General features: G+C 36.7%; 1 protein-coding gene across 1 annotated transcript; it reads left to right on the top strand.

Annotated features, from left to right (window-relative positions):
• Positions 1–265: 265 nt before the first annotated feature.
• On the top strand, positions 266–16,104 carry LOC145223827 (ephrin type-A receptor 4-like). The gene is made up of 20 exons (XM_080090220.1): positions 266–532; positions 605–705; positions 989–1,115; positions 1,408–1,589; positions 2,080–2,316; positions 2,792–2,985; positions 3,481–3,707; positions 4,069–4,179; positions 4,694–5,016; positions 5,351–5,515; positions 5,964–6,129; positions 6,988–7,133; positions 7,555–7,696; positions 8,371–8,520; positions 10,800–10,876; positions 11,380–11,630; positions 12,354–12,546; positions 13,423–13,554; positions 14,311–14,462; positions 14,960–16,104. The coding sequence occupies exons 1-20, from the start codon at positions 451–453 to the stop codon at positions 15,279–15,281; spliced, it is 3,480 nt and encodes a 1,159-aa protein (XP_079946346.1). The 5' UTR covers positions 266–450; the 3' UTR covers positions 15,282–16,104.
• The last annotated feature ends 287 nt before the right edge of the window (positions 16,105–16,391 follow it).

Here is a 16,391-nt window from a genome sequence, read left to right as displayed (position 1 = left end):
TCTGAAACAGGCGAAAACGACTTTTTCTTTAGTGGAAAATGTACCCAAAGTTTTGAACACTTGCACCTGTAGCAATGGATGGTCCTTGAAATTTTGGAAATAGTAAGTTTAGGATGTGTTTTATTGCTTTGTGACACTAGTCGCCTGCCCTCTATAACCAAATTAACACAGAAAATACAATTTAAAGGCGTGAGATTTCTATGATACTACACAAAGCATGAATGAAAAATCACAAACTCTGAACTCGCGCCATGCTCGGTTTTAGCAATCGTGTGAAACAACGAACTTGCTTGGATTGAGAATTGTTGCATTTTTGTCTCGGAGGACACAAGCAGAATTAAGATTGTCTGTTTTTGGTTAGGTGCTGCAACTGTTCAATACATGGCTGTATTATAGGCTGACACATGCTCATGTAGCTTTCGGCATGTATGTGACGCTGGAAAAGAACAAATGCCAATTCAACTGCTGATGTTTGTAGCCGATGTATATATTTTCTGTCTTTTTTGTCATGTTTTTGTTCAAGCACGTGAAGGTTTGTTTGTCCTTTTTACCTATTTAAACTTATTTAATGGATCTGCAATCACACACTTTGTTTTTTGTGTAGTGGAAATTTTAAGTACCTCTAAAGCAACTTCGAACTTGGTTGGATGGAGAATAGAGAATTATGTGGATGGAATTAAGTCTAACAGTTCACTAGTACCTGGGGTAAGTTCTTTTTTGGTCCAATAAAATTGCAAAATATATTTAAGACTTTACATGTGCCAAACTTAAATGAGTTGAGTATTGCTTTTAATGACATATCTTAAAAAAGCGTCTCCTATGAGATGTTGAAAAAATGTCTATTTATAATAAAAACTGCTGAAAGAGCAGTCCTCGTTTGTACATTACGCATGACATTCTATCCTGGGCATTGCATTGTAAGTTTTTAATTTTAAAATGAATTCCGTTTACTTATTTGACACTGAGGAAAGAATGTTTTGTTTTTTAGTGGGGAGAAGTGAGTGTATTCAATGGAAAAGAATCGGTGCGGGGTTTCGAGGTCTGCCCAGAATCACAACCAGTTTCCAAAAGTGTAACCCAAAGTTGGCTCAGATCGCCAGTTCTTAATGTCACAGGTAAATTGTTGCACTTCCCAGAACAAAAAAGTCCAGTAATCCTCGGTTGAAACAGATTCGGTTAGATAAAAATGATTTGTAATGTGGTAACTAATCGACATCACTAAGTCTGGATCTGTGCCGAATCCAGGTCTTCTACTTCTACAGCATTTATATACTTTTTAATACAGAAGTGTTGAAATACAATTTACAATTGCCAGAAGGCAATATTGGATTCATACTATGCCTAACATTCACTGATTTTGTGAACAATAAGTATGTTTATTTGTACAAAATGTATTTTTTGTTTCAGGTGTTACTCGTCTATATGTGTCCTTCAAGTTCTGGATGAGAGAATGTCATGATCTTAAAGACACAATATGTAGGGAAACCTTCAAAGTTTTTTATCGCCTTATATCAAAAGATGAGCATCTGCCAGACACTGTCCCTCTTAATGAGAGTCATTTTACAAAAGTAGACACAGTTGCAGCCGAGGTGGGTGATCCCATTTTTATTTTTGAGTGGTCAAAACCTAGTTGATGTATTGTTGTATTGCCTGTATACTTAATTTTTTTCAAACTACTTAAAACGTTTAAACAAAGATGTGTTTAATATAATAAATTTGATGTTCGACTGGTGTGATGCTAAACAAAATACTAACTGTTTTTAAAAAAACTTGTTTTGCTGAGGCTTTTGCCCACCAGAACGGTAGGGCTTCTTTAGAGCAAAGTATGAAATATTGCAAGCACACAAGCGAAAACCTTTTTCTGTTGTTTTAAATTTTAAATACATTTTATGTGTTACCTTTTCAAATTTTAAGAAATGTAACTGTAAAGGCCGAGTTTTTTTCAAAGTGCACCATTGTTGCAATATCTTAATACCCAAAGCTAATCCAATATCAACTCACCCATATAACCTAATATATCCTAAGCCACAGGGTTGTCAACCCATTTGACAGTGTAATCACATTAATTCCTCTCCTCAGGTTCGTTTCCTGCCAAACCACCAGCCTGAATCGCACAAAATTAACAAAGAAATGGTCAGCATAGCAATACCGCCCTCCGCTGACCCCCAAGCACTTTATGTAGCTATTATGGACGAAGGCGCTTGTATCTCTTTGACTTCATTGAGAGTTTACTATATTATGTGTCCGAGTGTGGTGAATGAGTTGGCTGCTTTTCCTGAAACTCACACAGGCCAACAGGACACATCTTTAGTTGAAGTAAGTGCAATAGTTATGTGCAAACAAGATACAAAAGGCTACTTTTGACCTAGTATGTTTTTTTCTTTATTTGTTCACTTTCCCTGTAGCCAGGCTGAAGGGACACATATTGTTTACCCACTTTTTTGTGTTTTTATGTGTGTCTCTATTTTACTGTATTGTGTAGTTTTGTTCCTCACACAGAACTAGTGAGACATGGCTTTTCAGCCTGCTACTTCGAACAATGCGAGTGCCCTTAAATGGCAAAACTACCCCTTGTCATCAGCTGCACAAATCCTTATGGTTTGAAACAGTGTGCACTGTTTGCAGCTTTTATTTTGTACCTTTACACACATGTTACAATTTGTTTCTGAGCCCAAAGTTTCAATTGGTTTTGTGCTTTAGATAATTGTGCTTTATATATTGCCTACAGTTTAACATGCAAATTGCTTAACTTTCAAGACAACAAGGATACTTAAATCTTGTTGTAACTTAGGTTGTCGGACAGTGTGTAGCAAATGCTGTTCCAACCATTGAGTCCCAAACCTCAATATCTACCAACATTCCTGTTTATCGATGTACAAGTTCTGGGGATTGGAAAGTTCAAACTGGAGCATGTGAGTGCAAGGCTGGATATCAACCTGGTGCTACCAGCAAAAAATGCTCGCCATGTCCTATTGGATATTACAAGTAAGAAAATGAAATTGTTTAGTAAAGCCATTTATGGATATGCTGTAGTATGAGTGAATATACTGTACTTAAAATGAGATTATTTTGTTATGAATTAAATAGCTAAGCTTTTTCCAACTTTCATGTTTTACACTTTGTATCAAAGTTGTAAGTCAGCCTGGGTTTGCGCTTGGAGTTTTACTGAAACAGGCTTAAATCTGGCCTAGTTTGCACTCCACATTACTTTTGCCACATTTTTACCTACATTCGGGCGAATTTCAGGATTTGATTTTGATAAGGAAGGGTTAGGGCCTGTACTTTCACGTTTCATTCCCAAATTAATTTCAGGCCTGCTTACAAATCTGTTTGGTACACATGTAAACATTGTACAGTGCTTCATAAAGTACCTTTGCTGCATAGGCTATGCACTTTGGTAAAACTTGCATTCAATTTGCCATTATTACCCTTTGTGGAAACAGTTTTCACTAGCATTGTGTAAAATGTACTTGTTTGCAGACCTGCTCCAGGCAACACAGACTGCATTCATTGCCCAAGACATGCTTACACTACGCACTTGGGTTCAACACAGTGTCAGTGCTCAGGTGACGACAATGGACGTCAGCTGCCATTCCAAATGAACTCTGCCTCAGATTCAATCCGCCACGAATACGACTGTGAAGTTTGCTCCAAATTGCCCACTGCTCCTACTTCATATACTGTGAAGGCCTCATCTGAATCACTTGGTAGGTTTATTTAATGATTTTAAAATTTGGTACTTTGCCAAGGAAACTTGATGATACTATTGAAATTGAAGAGTCAATTTAATTTGTTTAAAATTTAAAAAAGCCAGCAAAGCTAAATTTATATTTTGTTAGAAGTCAGTTTTAAAATAGTTGCAATATCAGCATACTATTGTGTGAGAAGATTTGAGATTCTTTAAGAGATCTGTGGTTCTTTACAAACATAATGGCATGTTTCATTGAAATAGCTATATAATACAGGATATTGTAAATTTATTACATGCAGAAAACATCCATACATTTTATGGGTGTTAAAATTGTTGTTGGAAGCTTTTGTACATAACTCCTTTGTTTTTATTGTTAGGAACGATCCAACTGTCTTGGGAACAGCCTGAATATTTTGGTCGCTGTAGAAAAGTTACGTTTTGTATTTTATGCCATGCTTGCCCATTACCGGAAATCTCTTCTCAATCAGGTGTGTTTTTGTTTGTAACTTACCTCCCTTTCAAAAAATAAATGTGTATAAAAGTGTTTCTCGGCCTGGTGTTTGTATGCTCAAATGAGGCCGAGAAGTTTTTTTTTTTCAGTTTGTAAATGCCTTACGATTTTCAAACATATGTTTTGCAACCATACATTCTTTTTGGTCTACTAACAGTAATGCTAATGCAAAATGGGTTAATGACCTAAACAAAGTTGACTGTAACAAACTGTGTTCTTTGGCACCGCATAGTACGCCACATGGTTTGAGAAATGTGAGAATATGTCCCAAACGAGAGAAAATGAAAAAATATTAAAGTATTAGTTCAATTATAAACCCTCACCTTAACTCGAATAGCTCTAAATTACAATTTTCACATAAAGCATGTCAGTGTCCATTTAAAACTGCTTATTATGTGATAACATTTAGTAAGATGTGGTATACCAAGCAATACATACTACCACTGCTCTTTAGCTTACATTATTTTTGTGACAATTTTTTGAAATTATAGCCTCAGCATCATCTCCATTCTCTACCTCAAACCCATCATCGCTAAATAGCAATTGCTCGTTCATTCCAACCGATGCTCAAGTGAATCTTAACACATTTCAAACCACTGAGGATTACTGTGACCATCTCACCTACGATTCCCTGCGCTGCCAAACCGAAAAGTTGCACATAACTATCGGCAACCTTCGTGGCCAAACGCGTTACGGCTTTAGCGTTGTGGCTGTTAATGGATACACTGTGGAACAGTACCCTGCAGCTTTTGCGCTGCTGAAAGGACAGACCAACCTCAATTCTATGCGAGGCAGCAACAACTTGGAACAAGAGGTGAATGTTATAAAATTTTATTTGGCATTAATGAAAGGTTTTTAATTCTTTTGTTTGATGTAATAAAATGGTAATGAAAAATCAATCTATTTTATTCAATAAACATTACATATTGGTGGTAAGTCACAGTAAAAAAGTATTTTTTGAAAGTATTCTGTACGAGTAAATCGAAAACTAGCCAAAACAAACTTTATTTTATGTTTGCTGTATTGCAAAAATAGTATAATTTTCTGTATTGCACGGTGTTAATTATTAATAGGGCTATTATATTACTTGGCATGTACAAATATTATCCATAAATAATGCTATTTCTAATGCATTAATATTTGACCAGATGGTACTTGTCTTAAAAACGAGTGCAGCAACAGAATTTTTTACCACCAATGAAACACTTCCATCACCTGTAGTGGAGATGCGTCGGTTGCCTGGCAACCAATCATCTGCTGTTATTAAGTGGAACCCACCTCATTATCCAAACGGAAAGATCAAAGCTTATCAGGTCAGGATTAAAAGCAGTACACACAAATGCTTTTTTTTGACTATTTTATGCTTTTTTAAAGATAAACAGACACTTTTTATGCTAAGAGAGTTAAAGTTAGAAAAAAAGCAGTATAAATTACAAATGTGCCAATCAAAGAATGTATCATACTTGCATACCACCTGTTTAAAGTACTGTTTGCCCAATATAAAGATATTTATATAGCTGTTTTCACATAGAAATCTCTCATAAAACTATAAAATGTAGATTTAGGTAAAAGGAAATTAAATCAAAATAGGTAAAAGGAAATTGAATGTGTCCTTTATGAATGAAACTGTTGCTGCACAGATACTAATTTAGCCATTGTTGCTCTTTTAGCAGTTTTTATAACCAATGTTTTACCTTTTATGACAAGCAACAAAAATTTGAATTCAAAAGTTTAATTTAATCTACTGTATTTTGTCTGTAGGTTTGGTGGTTTCAAAGCAGCGATCTGGATCATTTTAATCTTTCAGTTGAAAGCCTGCTCAAGAACAATGCCACAAATCTATCCACAAGCGAAAACAGTGTTTATCTTAAATCTCTTCTTCCAAAAACTTCATATTATTTATCAGTCAGACCTGAAAATTCTGCAGGTAAACAAACTCTACTCTACGTCCAATATATTCGTGTATATTAGTTAAAATATGAAGCTTCTTTAAACCACATAAAGTATTTACTTATGTACAAGCTACTTTTTTCACAAAACCACACAGTAAGTGATGTTCGTGATTACTTGAACATTGTTGATTACAGGGTTCCCGCGGGTATGGAAAACCTGGAAAGGTTATGGAATTTAAATTGGTATTTTTAAGGCCTGGAAAAGTTTTGAAAAAAGCCAACTTTTGCAAAAGTCCTTGAAAAAGTATGGAATTTGGCACCTGAAAATGCCAGATAGAGATATAGGAATTTCAAATTACGTAACGTTTGTATATTCGTTGCAAGTATGGAAAATTGGCTACATATACCAAAGCCTCTTTACCAGTTTTACTATGGGAATTGCTCGATTTAAAAAAATAAGGGTATGGAAATTCGGGGGGTTTTTCTTGAAAAGTTTTGGAAAAGTCATGGAATTTATAAACAAAAATTGCGCGGGAACCCTGTGATTCAGTACTGAGATAGTTAAGTTTGTTAAATCTTCAAAAATTCTAAAAAAAAACTAAGGCCACCTTTTAGTTTGTGTTTTTACTTGCAATAAAATCATGGCATGTGTCTTAAACTTCATAAGAGGGTTGATAGGATATCTTGTTATAAAATAAGTACCATGTTTTTCATAAGTGTAATTTATAAACAGCAAACAAGGGCACTCTGACTGCTGTTTGTGAAGTAGGTGCTTACGGCTATTGTCAGCTAAAAGGTTGTGCACCCCTAGGTTGCAGATATATTGTGTATCAAAACCGTGTCATGGAAGACAGCAGATTTTCAGTTGATAATTTGGTGTTTTTGTCTTACAGGTTTTGGCAACTTTAGTCCCATTTTTGAGTTTTCTATTTTACCTGAGATACAAACCACAGAAGTTACACAGAATGTCACCACACCAGCTGCGTCTTTCTCCAATTATATCTACCTCATCGCTGCGGCTGTTGTGTTTTTTGTTTTAGTAAGTTACTAGATGGTTTACCTTGATGTCTATTGCATTTCAAATGATATTTCTCCAACTTGATTATTAAAGGGCCCCTTTACTGAAGAATCTAAATATAGTTGTACTTTTTTTGACCGTAACTGATTCACACAAACGCCTGTGTCCATTTATTTTTGTCAAAACAATCATGTTAGTAGGTGAAATGGTGTGTATAGTAAATCGGTTAAAATGGTATAGAATATATAAAATGGAAATATAAAAAAGCCACCTTTCCAGTTTTTAATGAATAATATCCATTATAGCCCTATTTAACTTATGATTGAAACAAATAGTAATGAATTTAAATCAATTATTTAAAGCTATTTAAAATTAAGTGTGTCAAATAAATGGCTGGAATTGTGTCTCACAGGTGGTTTTAAAAAATGTTTTTTTACCACAGTTTGCTACCTTTGTTGCGTTATGGTTCAAATGTTCACCTGGACGAAGAAACAAGAAAGCCAGCCACGCCCAGTACCACGCCCCTCAAAATGGCACAGGTCACCTTCAAAATGATGAGCATACAGAATGCACCACTGTACCAGGTATCAAATGTAGTTGCGTTTTTCTCTGGAATGTGTTAAGCAGTGTTTCTTAACCCTTTTTGCGCTTGTACCCTTTGAGCTTTCATGAAATTTTCTCCCTGTCTAAAATAGCCGACGGAAGTAAATAAAATTGTAACAATAGGAATTAAACTCAGTGTATTTATAACTTGGGTGTTGAATGCATGCATGAAAACAGTATTGTAACAAGTACAAAACTAACCCGTTCTAGATACTGTATAATATAACAAAGTAACTTGTTACTCATTCTTCACAAATATGCCTAAATAGTTTCACCCTGCATGTCGTACCCCCTGCTCCATACCCCCAAGGGTACACTTACCCCTGGTTAAGAACCCCTGTGTTAAAGTATACTCATCCTAAATTAAACTGTTGCATAAACAAAACTAGATAAAGTTATGGTATGCTGAAAAATGTACACTTATTGTTTTGTTTTGGGATAGCCCTTATAAAGGAAAACTAGGTAGTTGTAGATAAGACACATTGGTTATTACATCTTACACATCAGCATAGTTGAAACTTTTTTCCTTTTTCAAAAAAGTCAACTTTTCTTTACAAGTGTTTATAATGAAGCAACACTTGCCTCTTGTTCATATTATGGCACCTTAATAACCCATAAGTAGATCCCAAATTGTTTCAACTCATTTTTTTTGCAGAACAACGTACATATGTTGATCCCTTCTCACTAGGACCTATGTTACCTCATCAGTTCTCATGTGAAACCCTCCCAAACCTGATAACAACAGATAAAGTTATTGGATGTGGGGAATTTGGTGAGGTTTATCAAGGAAGACTACTCAAAACAGGTATTGTATTGTTTTAAGGGAGCAATCTCATCAGTCACATTCACATCCAACTATTTATATGTACAACCCATTTCTATAGAGTTTTTTTAAGTTTTGTTTAAACTTTTACAGTAAATGGAGCCTAGTAGATGTTTTTTTTTGTACATTTTGTGTGACTCTATAGCCATTTGACATGCTGTTAATCACCACAAATAAGCATTTTCTGTAGTGTAAAAATGACACTGTATTCTGTGTTATGTGTAAAGGATCTGTATGTGTTGTTTTAGTTGAACATATAGTTTTGTATCTTGATAACATACAACTGACATTTTTTAACAGTTTTTACTTACACAACTATATAAAAAGGAGTCTTGAAAAGCCATAGTCCAAATGACCATTGAGTTTTCACACAATAAGTTTATGATTTATAACGCAATTTCCAAAGCATGCTAACACCCTATGTGCAAATACAAAACATTTTTATACACTACAATATAACAAATAATGATGCAACTGCGCTGTTGTCCTATTTTTTGTTGGTGAAATTCCATTACCACTAAAATAGTAAAGCCAGCCGTAACACATTGTAGAAATAATGTTTGGTAAAAGTGGGACGTTTGTCAAATAAAATTCTAAATTTACACAATTTTTTTACTTTTAATACGTTCAAACCCATATGGTACCATTGATGGCAACGAAAAAAATGCTTTTCACGAAATCACAGGCACAAGACGGCCTTCATTGCTCATTACGCCATATACACGTTTCGGCCGTTTGTATCAACAACAAGCTTTTGACATTCCACGACTAGAGCGATTTTTGACGCGGTAATCGCTATTACCGTTCGCCCACGCGCAAAAAATTCCTTGTTCCAGCCCTCTACCTCTCATTAGCGGTGCCGGAAATGACCCATAATCACCTGTTTGTGAGGTCACAATTACCGTCTAAGCAAGTACAGTCTCGCGTAACAACGCTTTGCGGCTTGAAATGTTTTGACCGTGTTTAATTGAATTGATTGGATCGAAAACTTTCATCTACTAAATGAATAAACTTCAATCATCCGCCACCTAAGCGCCACTGAATAAAAAATCAATTTTGTTTGTATTTTTATTATTGATTGTTTAACAATCAGTGTGGTTATCGTAAGTGTAAAATATTAGAGGGTTTAAAACAGTGTTTCTTAACATGCAGGTATTTACCCTCTTAGGGCATTTTGACGTTTTTCGGGGGTTAATCCCACTTCCGTTCTGTAACAGTGTAATTTTTCTGTCACACTTTTGTGCCGTAGTAGTTGATATTTTTATTTTTTGAAATTGGAGGTAAATGAAATTTACCCACAAGGATAGCGTTAATAGAAGGTTAAAAACCATTGCTTTGAAACACAAAGAAAAACATAACCGTGACGTCATATGATATTAGGCAGATGAGATAAAAATAACTCGCGTGACGTAACATTGATAAAAACAACTACCCCAGAGTTGCAAGCGGGCTTGAAACTGGGTTTAGTAGCTGAAATTTCGGTAAATATAGATCAGATTTTACCATGTTGAAATTGCGACACTACTGTGGCCTAGTGTGAAGCCAGGCTAGAATCAAGCCCCTTATGTTCAAACTGAAATCCAAACCAGACCCGAAAAGCCCGGCCCAACTTACGAACCACTTGATAACCAAGTTCTAAAATAGCTTTTAGCCCTCTTATTGAACAGATTTTTTCCTTCATATGTTTTTTACGGTCTAAAACAGCGGTTCCCAAACTGGGGTCCGCGGTCCTTTAGGGGTCCGTGAGGCAATTTTTAGGGGACCGCAAAGCGGTTGAAGTAATTGTATAATCTTATTTGGCGTCAGTTTGTGCCACTAAATAAGTTTAAATCAAAGTAGAATTGAGAATCAACTGTCTCCATTGCTTAACAATAGCCTTTATTGAATGACAACCATCAAAAATGTAATTGTTCGCGCACAATTGTAGTGCATTTGTCTTGTCTGTGATGTCACAAGGTGTGTTTGGATGACTTTTATGCGCAATTTTGCATAACTAGCTAAAATCCTGAAATCAACAGTCGTTTTTATGAAATACATATTTAGGCTTAAGGATCGCGAGCCCTCAAAATAATGCAAAGGGACCGTTTTGAAAAAAGTAGGAAAAAGTTTGGGAACCGCTGGTCTAAAACGAGCTTTCTAGCTGTTTTCTAGTGGCCGAGAAAGACTGAAACAAATTTACATGCGATAGATTCAGCCATATCCCCACAAAACGTGACTAAATGTGTATTCAAATGACAAATGACTTACTTTTTATGTTGTAGACATTGTCACCGACACAGATGAGACACTAGATGTCGCCGTGAAGCAACTCCACGCCCAGTGTGAACCACACGAACAGGTATTAGTTTGTTCATCAAGGCTAGTTTCCGCTTTGGACCAAATACCCCGTTTTGTTTTTTTTGTGGTTCACTTGTACGTTTTAACTGAAACTAGTTTGTACACCACGGCGCAAGTATGTCAACCACATATGCTTAAACAATGGTAGCAAGTGCTTGGTCTTTTGTTTACTTTTGTCGTTAATGTAACACTTTTATTGACAAACGACTTTAGATGTATTGACTACCTACAGTTACCTACTGTGCACCCTCTGTAACGGGGGCATATTTTGTTATCGTGTTCTGCCTTTGTTATCTCTTTTTTCCGATTTACAACGGGGATGGTTTCTCTAATTTGATCTAAATGGAGTGGTTTATACGTTTTGCAATTTAAAGCGTGATAGACAACTTACTAAATTTTGAAATTTTTATTTTGACCCTAGTTGTCAAATCTGGCCTACGGCAGCTGAAATCAATTGCTTTAAGTTGGCCTTAAACAAGTCTAAAACATCTGTGTTCTCGATAGCTTGACTTTTTGCGGGAAGCCATGGCTTTGGAAAGATTCCAACATCCCAACATTGTCAAGCTTGAAGCGGTGGTAATGAAATCCCGGCCATTCATGATAGTAACAGAGCTTATGGACCACGGCTGCTTGGAGGCATTTCTTCGCGCCCACCGACAAGCCCACAAAGCGTTTCCCGCTGCTGTATTGGTGCGCATGTTAAGAGGTGTAGCGCTTGGTATGGAATACCTCAGTGGTATGCAGTACGTGCACAGGTAAGCTTGCACATCAGAAGACGGCAACCTACAGCCCTATTATTATTTTTCATTTTTTTTTATTTTTTTACTTACGTTAAAAAATATTTTGTTTGATTTTTTTTCCCTTGGTCCCGATTCGGCCCGAAGAAAACTATTTCAATTTACCTTATCGATGTTGACCAGTGGTTCTTAACCTGTGATACGCGTATCACTAGTGGTACCCAGAGCTTTTTCAGATGGTACGCGAGTAACGTTTTGCCATACAAAAAGTCAGATCAAGAATTGCAACTCAACTGACCTATTATAACTCATCATCCCTGGTTTGGGACAAACTCATGTCTTGGACATTCTTGTGAATTGCCAGGCTTGCTGTTTCGAAATATGCTGGCCTGGTCGAGAAAAAATAGGCCTATTTGTCAGTAGGGTTTAGGTGGCATGCAGCAAATGAAAAATCTTCATATGGTACGCTATTTTCGCAAGGTTGAAAAACATTAATGTAAACTTACGTTTGCTGTGCTTTGTTTTAATACTTATGTGATAAATGTTGTGGCACAGGTTAGGCCATACAGTAACCATTAGATTTACTGTTTAACGTAGCAGTTTGATGAAGGTTTGTTCCTTTAAACATATGACTTTCAATTCGGAGATACGTTATTTCTATTAAATACAAAGCAAAACAACTGATTGGGCAGTATTTTGTACATTAAACTTTAACCCTTTATCTGACCTTTGCACTTACAGAGACCTGGCTGCACGCAACGTGTTGGTGAACAGCGACCTCGTGTGTAAGGTGTCCGATTTTGGTCTGACTCGTCACATGGGAGCGAACGAGAGCGATTCTGATTGTTCCTGTCCCACATATACTACACAGGGCGGGAAGATCGCTATAAGATGGACGGCACCGGAGGCTGTAGCATTTAGAGCTTATTCACAGGTAATTATGGGTCCCCTTCCCTGAAGGGGACACATTTTGTTTTTGTCTATATTTTTTTTATCTTTTTTTTTCTAACGCAGGTTTGTTCCCACGTTTTGGTCAAGAAAGAATGGTTCAAACTCTTTCAAATTTACACACATTATAGATATTGGTCTAAAGATGGTCTATGTGAATTTTGACCCCGTTTGATCCCTCGGTTCACCCACAGCCCCCCAAAACGTGAAATTTTTGAAACGGCTATACTTGCTAAAGTACTTCATTTTGGAGTTATATGCTTTGTTGTTTTTAGACATAGACAGAGCTACTAACACCATAATGCAAATGACAACCTCGGGAGATTAGGGGGCGTAAAGAGCTGAATTTTTTATTTAGCGGCTATAAATGGGTTGGGTTGGTAAATAAGTTTTTAAAAATTTTACATTAGTAACTAATTTTTTGGGTTAGTTTTATTGAATTGTTAAGTGCTAATACCTTACCCCGACCCTAATAACCCTAACCGTGAGCATTTTTGGAGATATAACCAATCGACTTTTGGTTGTCATTTGCGTAATGGTGTCAGTAGCTCTACCTAGACTTACAAGTAGCATTGTCATTGTTTATTTCTGTGACGTAATCCTTCTGTGTCGCCATAGTTGGTAATATAAGTTTTTTGATTAGAGAGTAAATAAAATTCATCTGGTTATTCTCAGTCGTAACGATAATAAAAATACCAAAAAACACTGTATTAGAGGCTACAAGGTCTATCAACATGACCAATTACTGGTTTGGTCCTTCAACCGATGTTAAAAACAAAAAAAACGGCGAATTGACAGTCAATGGAAGGCTGATTGCACTTGGTCATAAACTCTCCTTTCATTCTTTCTCGTGACTTTTCAGGCATCAGACGTTTGGAGTTTTGGTGTTTTCGCGTGGGAAGTGACAACATACGGTGAAAAACCTTACTGGGATTTGACCAATCAGCAAGTTTTGCAAGCCGTAAATGAAGGATTCCGGCTTCCAGCCCCTGAAGTAAGTCGCCCGAAGTTGTAAAAGTATTGCAACAAGAAAGAATGATAATACCGATAAATCCGTTTAATCGCATAACCAATTTGCCATCCTTCGTATGCAATTAACTGAATTCTTAACGGTTTTTCGATTCCAGATTAACTTGGTGTTTTTAGACATGTGCTTTACTTTCGGGGCATATTCAGTTGAGTATATAGGTTTGGCACTATGTGTTTGGTCATACAATTAACTCCGAGATTATGTTTATTGTCAGATGCTTCTTAAACGAAACACACAAGCCAACCTATTTGCGTAAACATGCTGTTTTAATCCTTAGGTCATTTTCAAATCATAGTTAGGAGCACCTGTAACCGTAAAAAGTAAAAAAGTAATAGCGGCTTAAATGAATTTTAAAAACAATGAATTGTTCGCCAAATAAAAAAAATTGAACACATATAGTAGGGCCCCTGAAGGCATTAAGGTCCATAGGCCACTGATAATATTTTTAATGTACGGGAAAAAACGATTCTGGTTTTATCCAATTTTAAAATCTGTAAGTAACAACGTTTTCCTTGTTTTTCGACCTGTAATAATAGTTTTTGACTGGTAAGGATTGGTTGATATTTGGGCCTTAATACCTGCAGGTACCTCAAGGTCAAATAAAACGTTAGAAAACAGGATAAAAGCCCTGGTTTGAATAGTACAACTGCTCGTTCAGCCGACAAGGCGTGAACAGTGTCTTGGTGTTCGAGTTTACTGACATTGTCGTTTTTGTTTTAGGATTGTCCGTCTGTTCTCCACCAGCTGATGCTGTCATGCTGGCAAAGAGACAGACATGCGCGCCCCACATTTGCTGACGTCGGCAAGAGGTTAGAGGTTATGCTGGATGACCCGGACTCTCTGCTCATCCTCGCTAGTCCAGCAAGCACAGGGTACAAAATTTAATTGATTGAAAATAAGATAAAACTAATGCACCGAAATTGGGTTTGGGTCAAACCGAATGTTCGGCAGTTTTTGCCAAAATAATTCGCCGAAATAACCGAAGCGTTGTGACACTATATACCACGCTTTTGACTCAAACAAATGAGTGTTGCTGCCTCACAAACAGTGGTGTAGCGCCTTTCCCATTTATTACCCAGCCCCCAATGTGTTTCACTCAACCAAAGGCCGTCATCTGTTTACTTGACGTAAAACTTCTATTTGGAACACTATACACCAGTGGTTCTTAACCTTGTTATCACGGATGAACCCCTACAATATTCTTCAGCTTTTGGTCGAACTCGAACCCCGGTTAAGAACCACTGCTATACACGGATCTGTTCTCAAGTTTAATGACGAATATAACGACCTGAAAACATAAAATGCGACATGCTTTATTATTCAAACGTTTCGTCAAATGCTCATGTTTGTAAAACTTACATGTTTGCAGAGCCGACGATGCTTTCTTTAGCGATTCATCGTCTCCATCGCCGGTGCCGCCTATGCCGACGCTCACCGAAGGCCAGTCGCACCACAACTACGCCACGTGCCAAGAGGTCACCGACGATGCAGACTGCACCGATGACGCCGACGTTTTCGAGCAGAATTCCAGAACATTCGGGACTCTTCTAGCGAAACCGACCGATCACACTCATTATTCTTTTCCCTCGCGTCGCGACGAAAGCGCTGCGCGGGCGCCGTTGCTAGGCGACTCCGAGGAAATGACGTCATCGCCTGTCGTTACCAACCCGTACGCGGCATCCATTGTGTGACGTCATCGTGTTTTATGACGTCTAGGATTGTTGCACTCGATTTTTTCCGCACTAATCAATTTACTTTACAAAATGAAATTTATATTTCTATGCGTTCATGGGGTAAAGTCTTCAAGGTACAATGATAAAAATTTATGGCTGTTTTTTTTTATCCTATATGCCGTACTTAAAACCTCACTTAAAAACACTAAATGTCAAATACATCGTAAAAAGGGTAGTTGTGCCTGATATTTGAACAGTTAAACGTCCACTCTTTAAGCATTCCAATACCAAAATGGTGCTTCTAATATCATATATGTAGTGCTGTACAACTTGTTTTACATTTATTTTCACATCTAGTCGATTGCAAGGTGTCCATCAACGCTTCGGGTGCTGAACAAATCGAGTCGTATTTTTTAAATCCATTTATACTTGCCTAAGCCACTGTTGTGCGTTGGCCGTTGTTGTTGGTACTCGTATCTTAAGATTAGTTTTGTAGCCAAATAACCAGCAAAAACGCGCATTTTTATTTTTCGTTTGTTAGAATATATAGCCTTAACCCTTATAGAAATATAAACCGTCTTGCCTTTTTTGTGCGTTGCATTGTAATAATCAACTCATACTGAATTTCAACCTTATTTAGCTCTTTATCGCCACCTAGCGGAAGGAAAGTTTCAAATAAGATTGTCTTGGTGTTGAAAAGGAATTTCATCTACTCATTTTCACTGCTATACCTCTGTGTTTATTTGATAGCTTTTTTGTTGTTTAGTAGATGTCGTTTGTTTTAATCGCCCTGTTTATACATATTTTTTATTTTTCATGTGAAATAAAATTAGTTCCCTAACGTTGTGTAGTAATAGCAGTTTAACGGTGTTGATAATTTCGTATTGGGTAAACGAAAACTATAAAGAAAACATTTAGCAGTTCCCACCAAACCAATATCAAACACAAAACCTACAATAATTTCAATTAATGCAGTTTGGACTTTTTTTTGCGGGACTGTTTTAATAATATTTTTGCATTTAGTTTTGTTATATTATTTTCTATCCAGCGTTCATGCTATCTAATTTTGCTGCCATGTAAAAATATCGACACCCCTTTTAAGAAAAAAAATGTTTTTTTTATTCCGCC

The sequence above is a fragment of the Phallusia mammillata genome, chromosome 4 (genome assembly GCF_965637545.1).
Source record: "Phallusia mammillata chromosome 4, kaPhaMamm4.hap1.1, whole genome shotgun sequence".
Taxonomy (NCBI): domain Eukaryota; kingdom Metazoa; phylum Chordata; class Ascidiacea; order Phlebobranchia; family Ascidiidae; genus Phallusia; species Phallusia mammillata.
The sequence above is the reverse complement of the archived record's forward strand: the minus strand, read 5'-3'. Positions and strand labels throughout refer to the sequence as shown.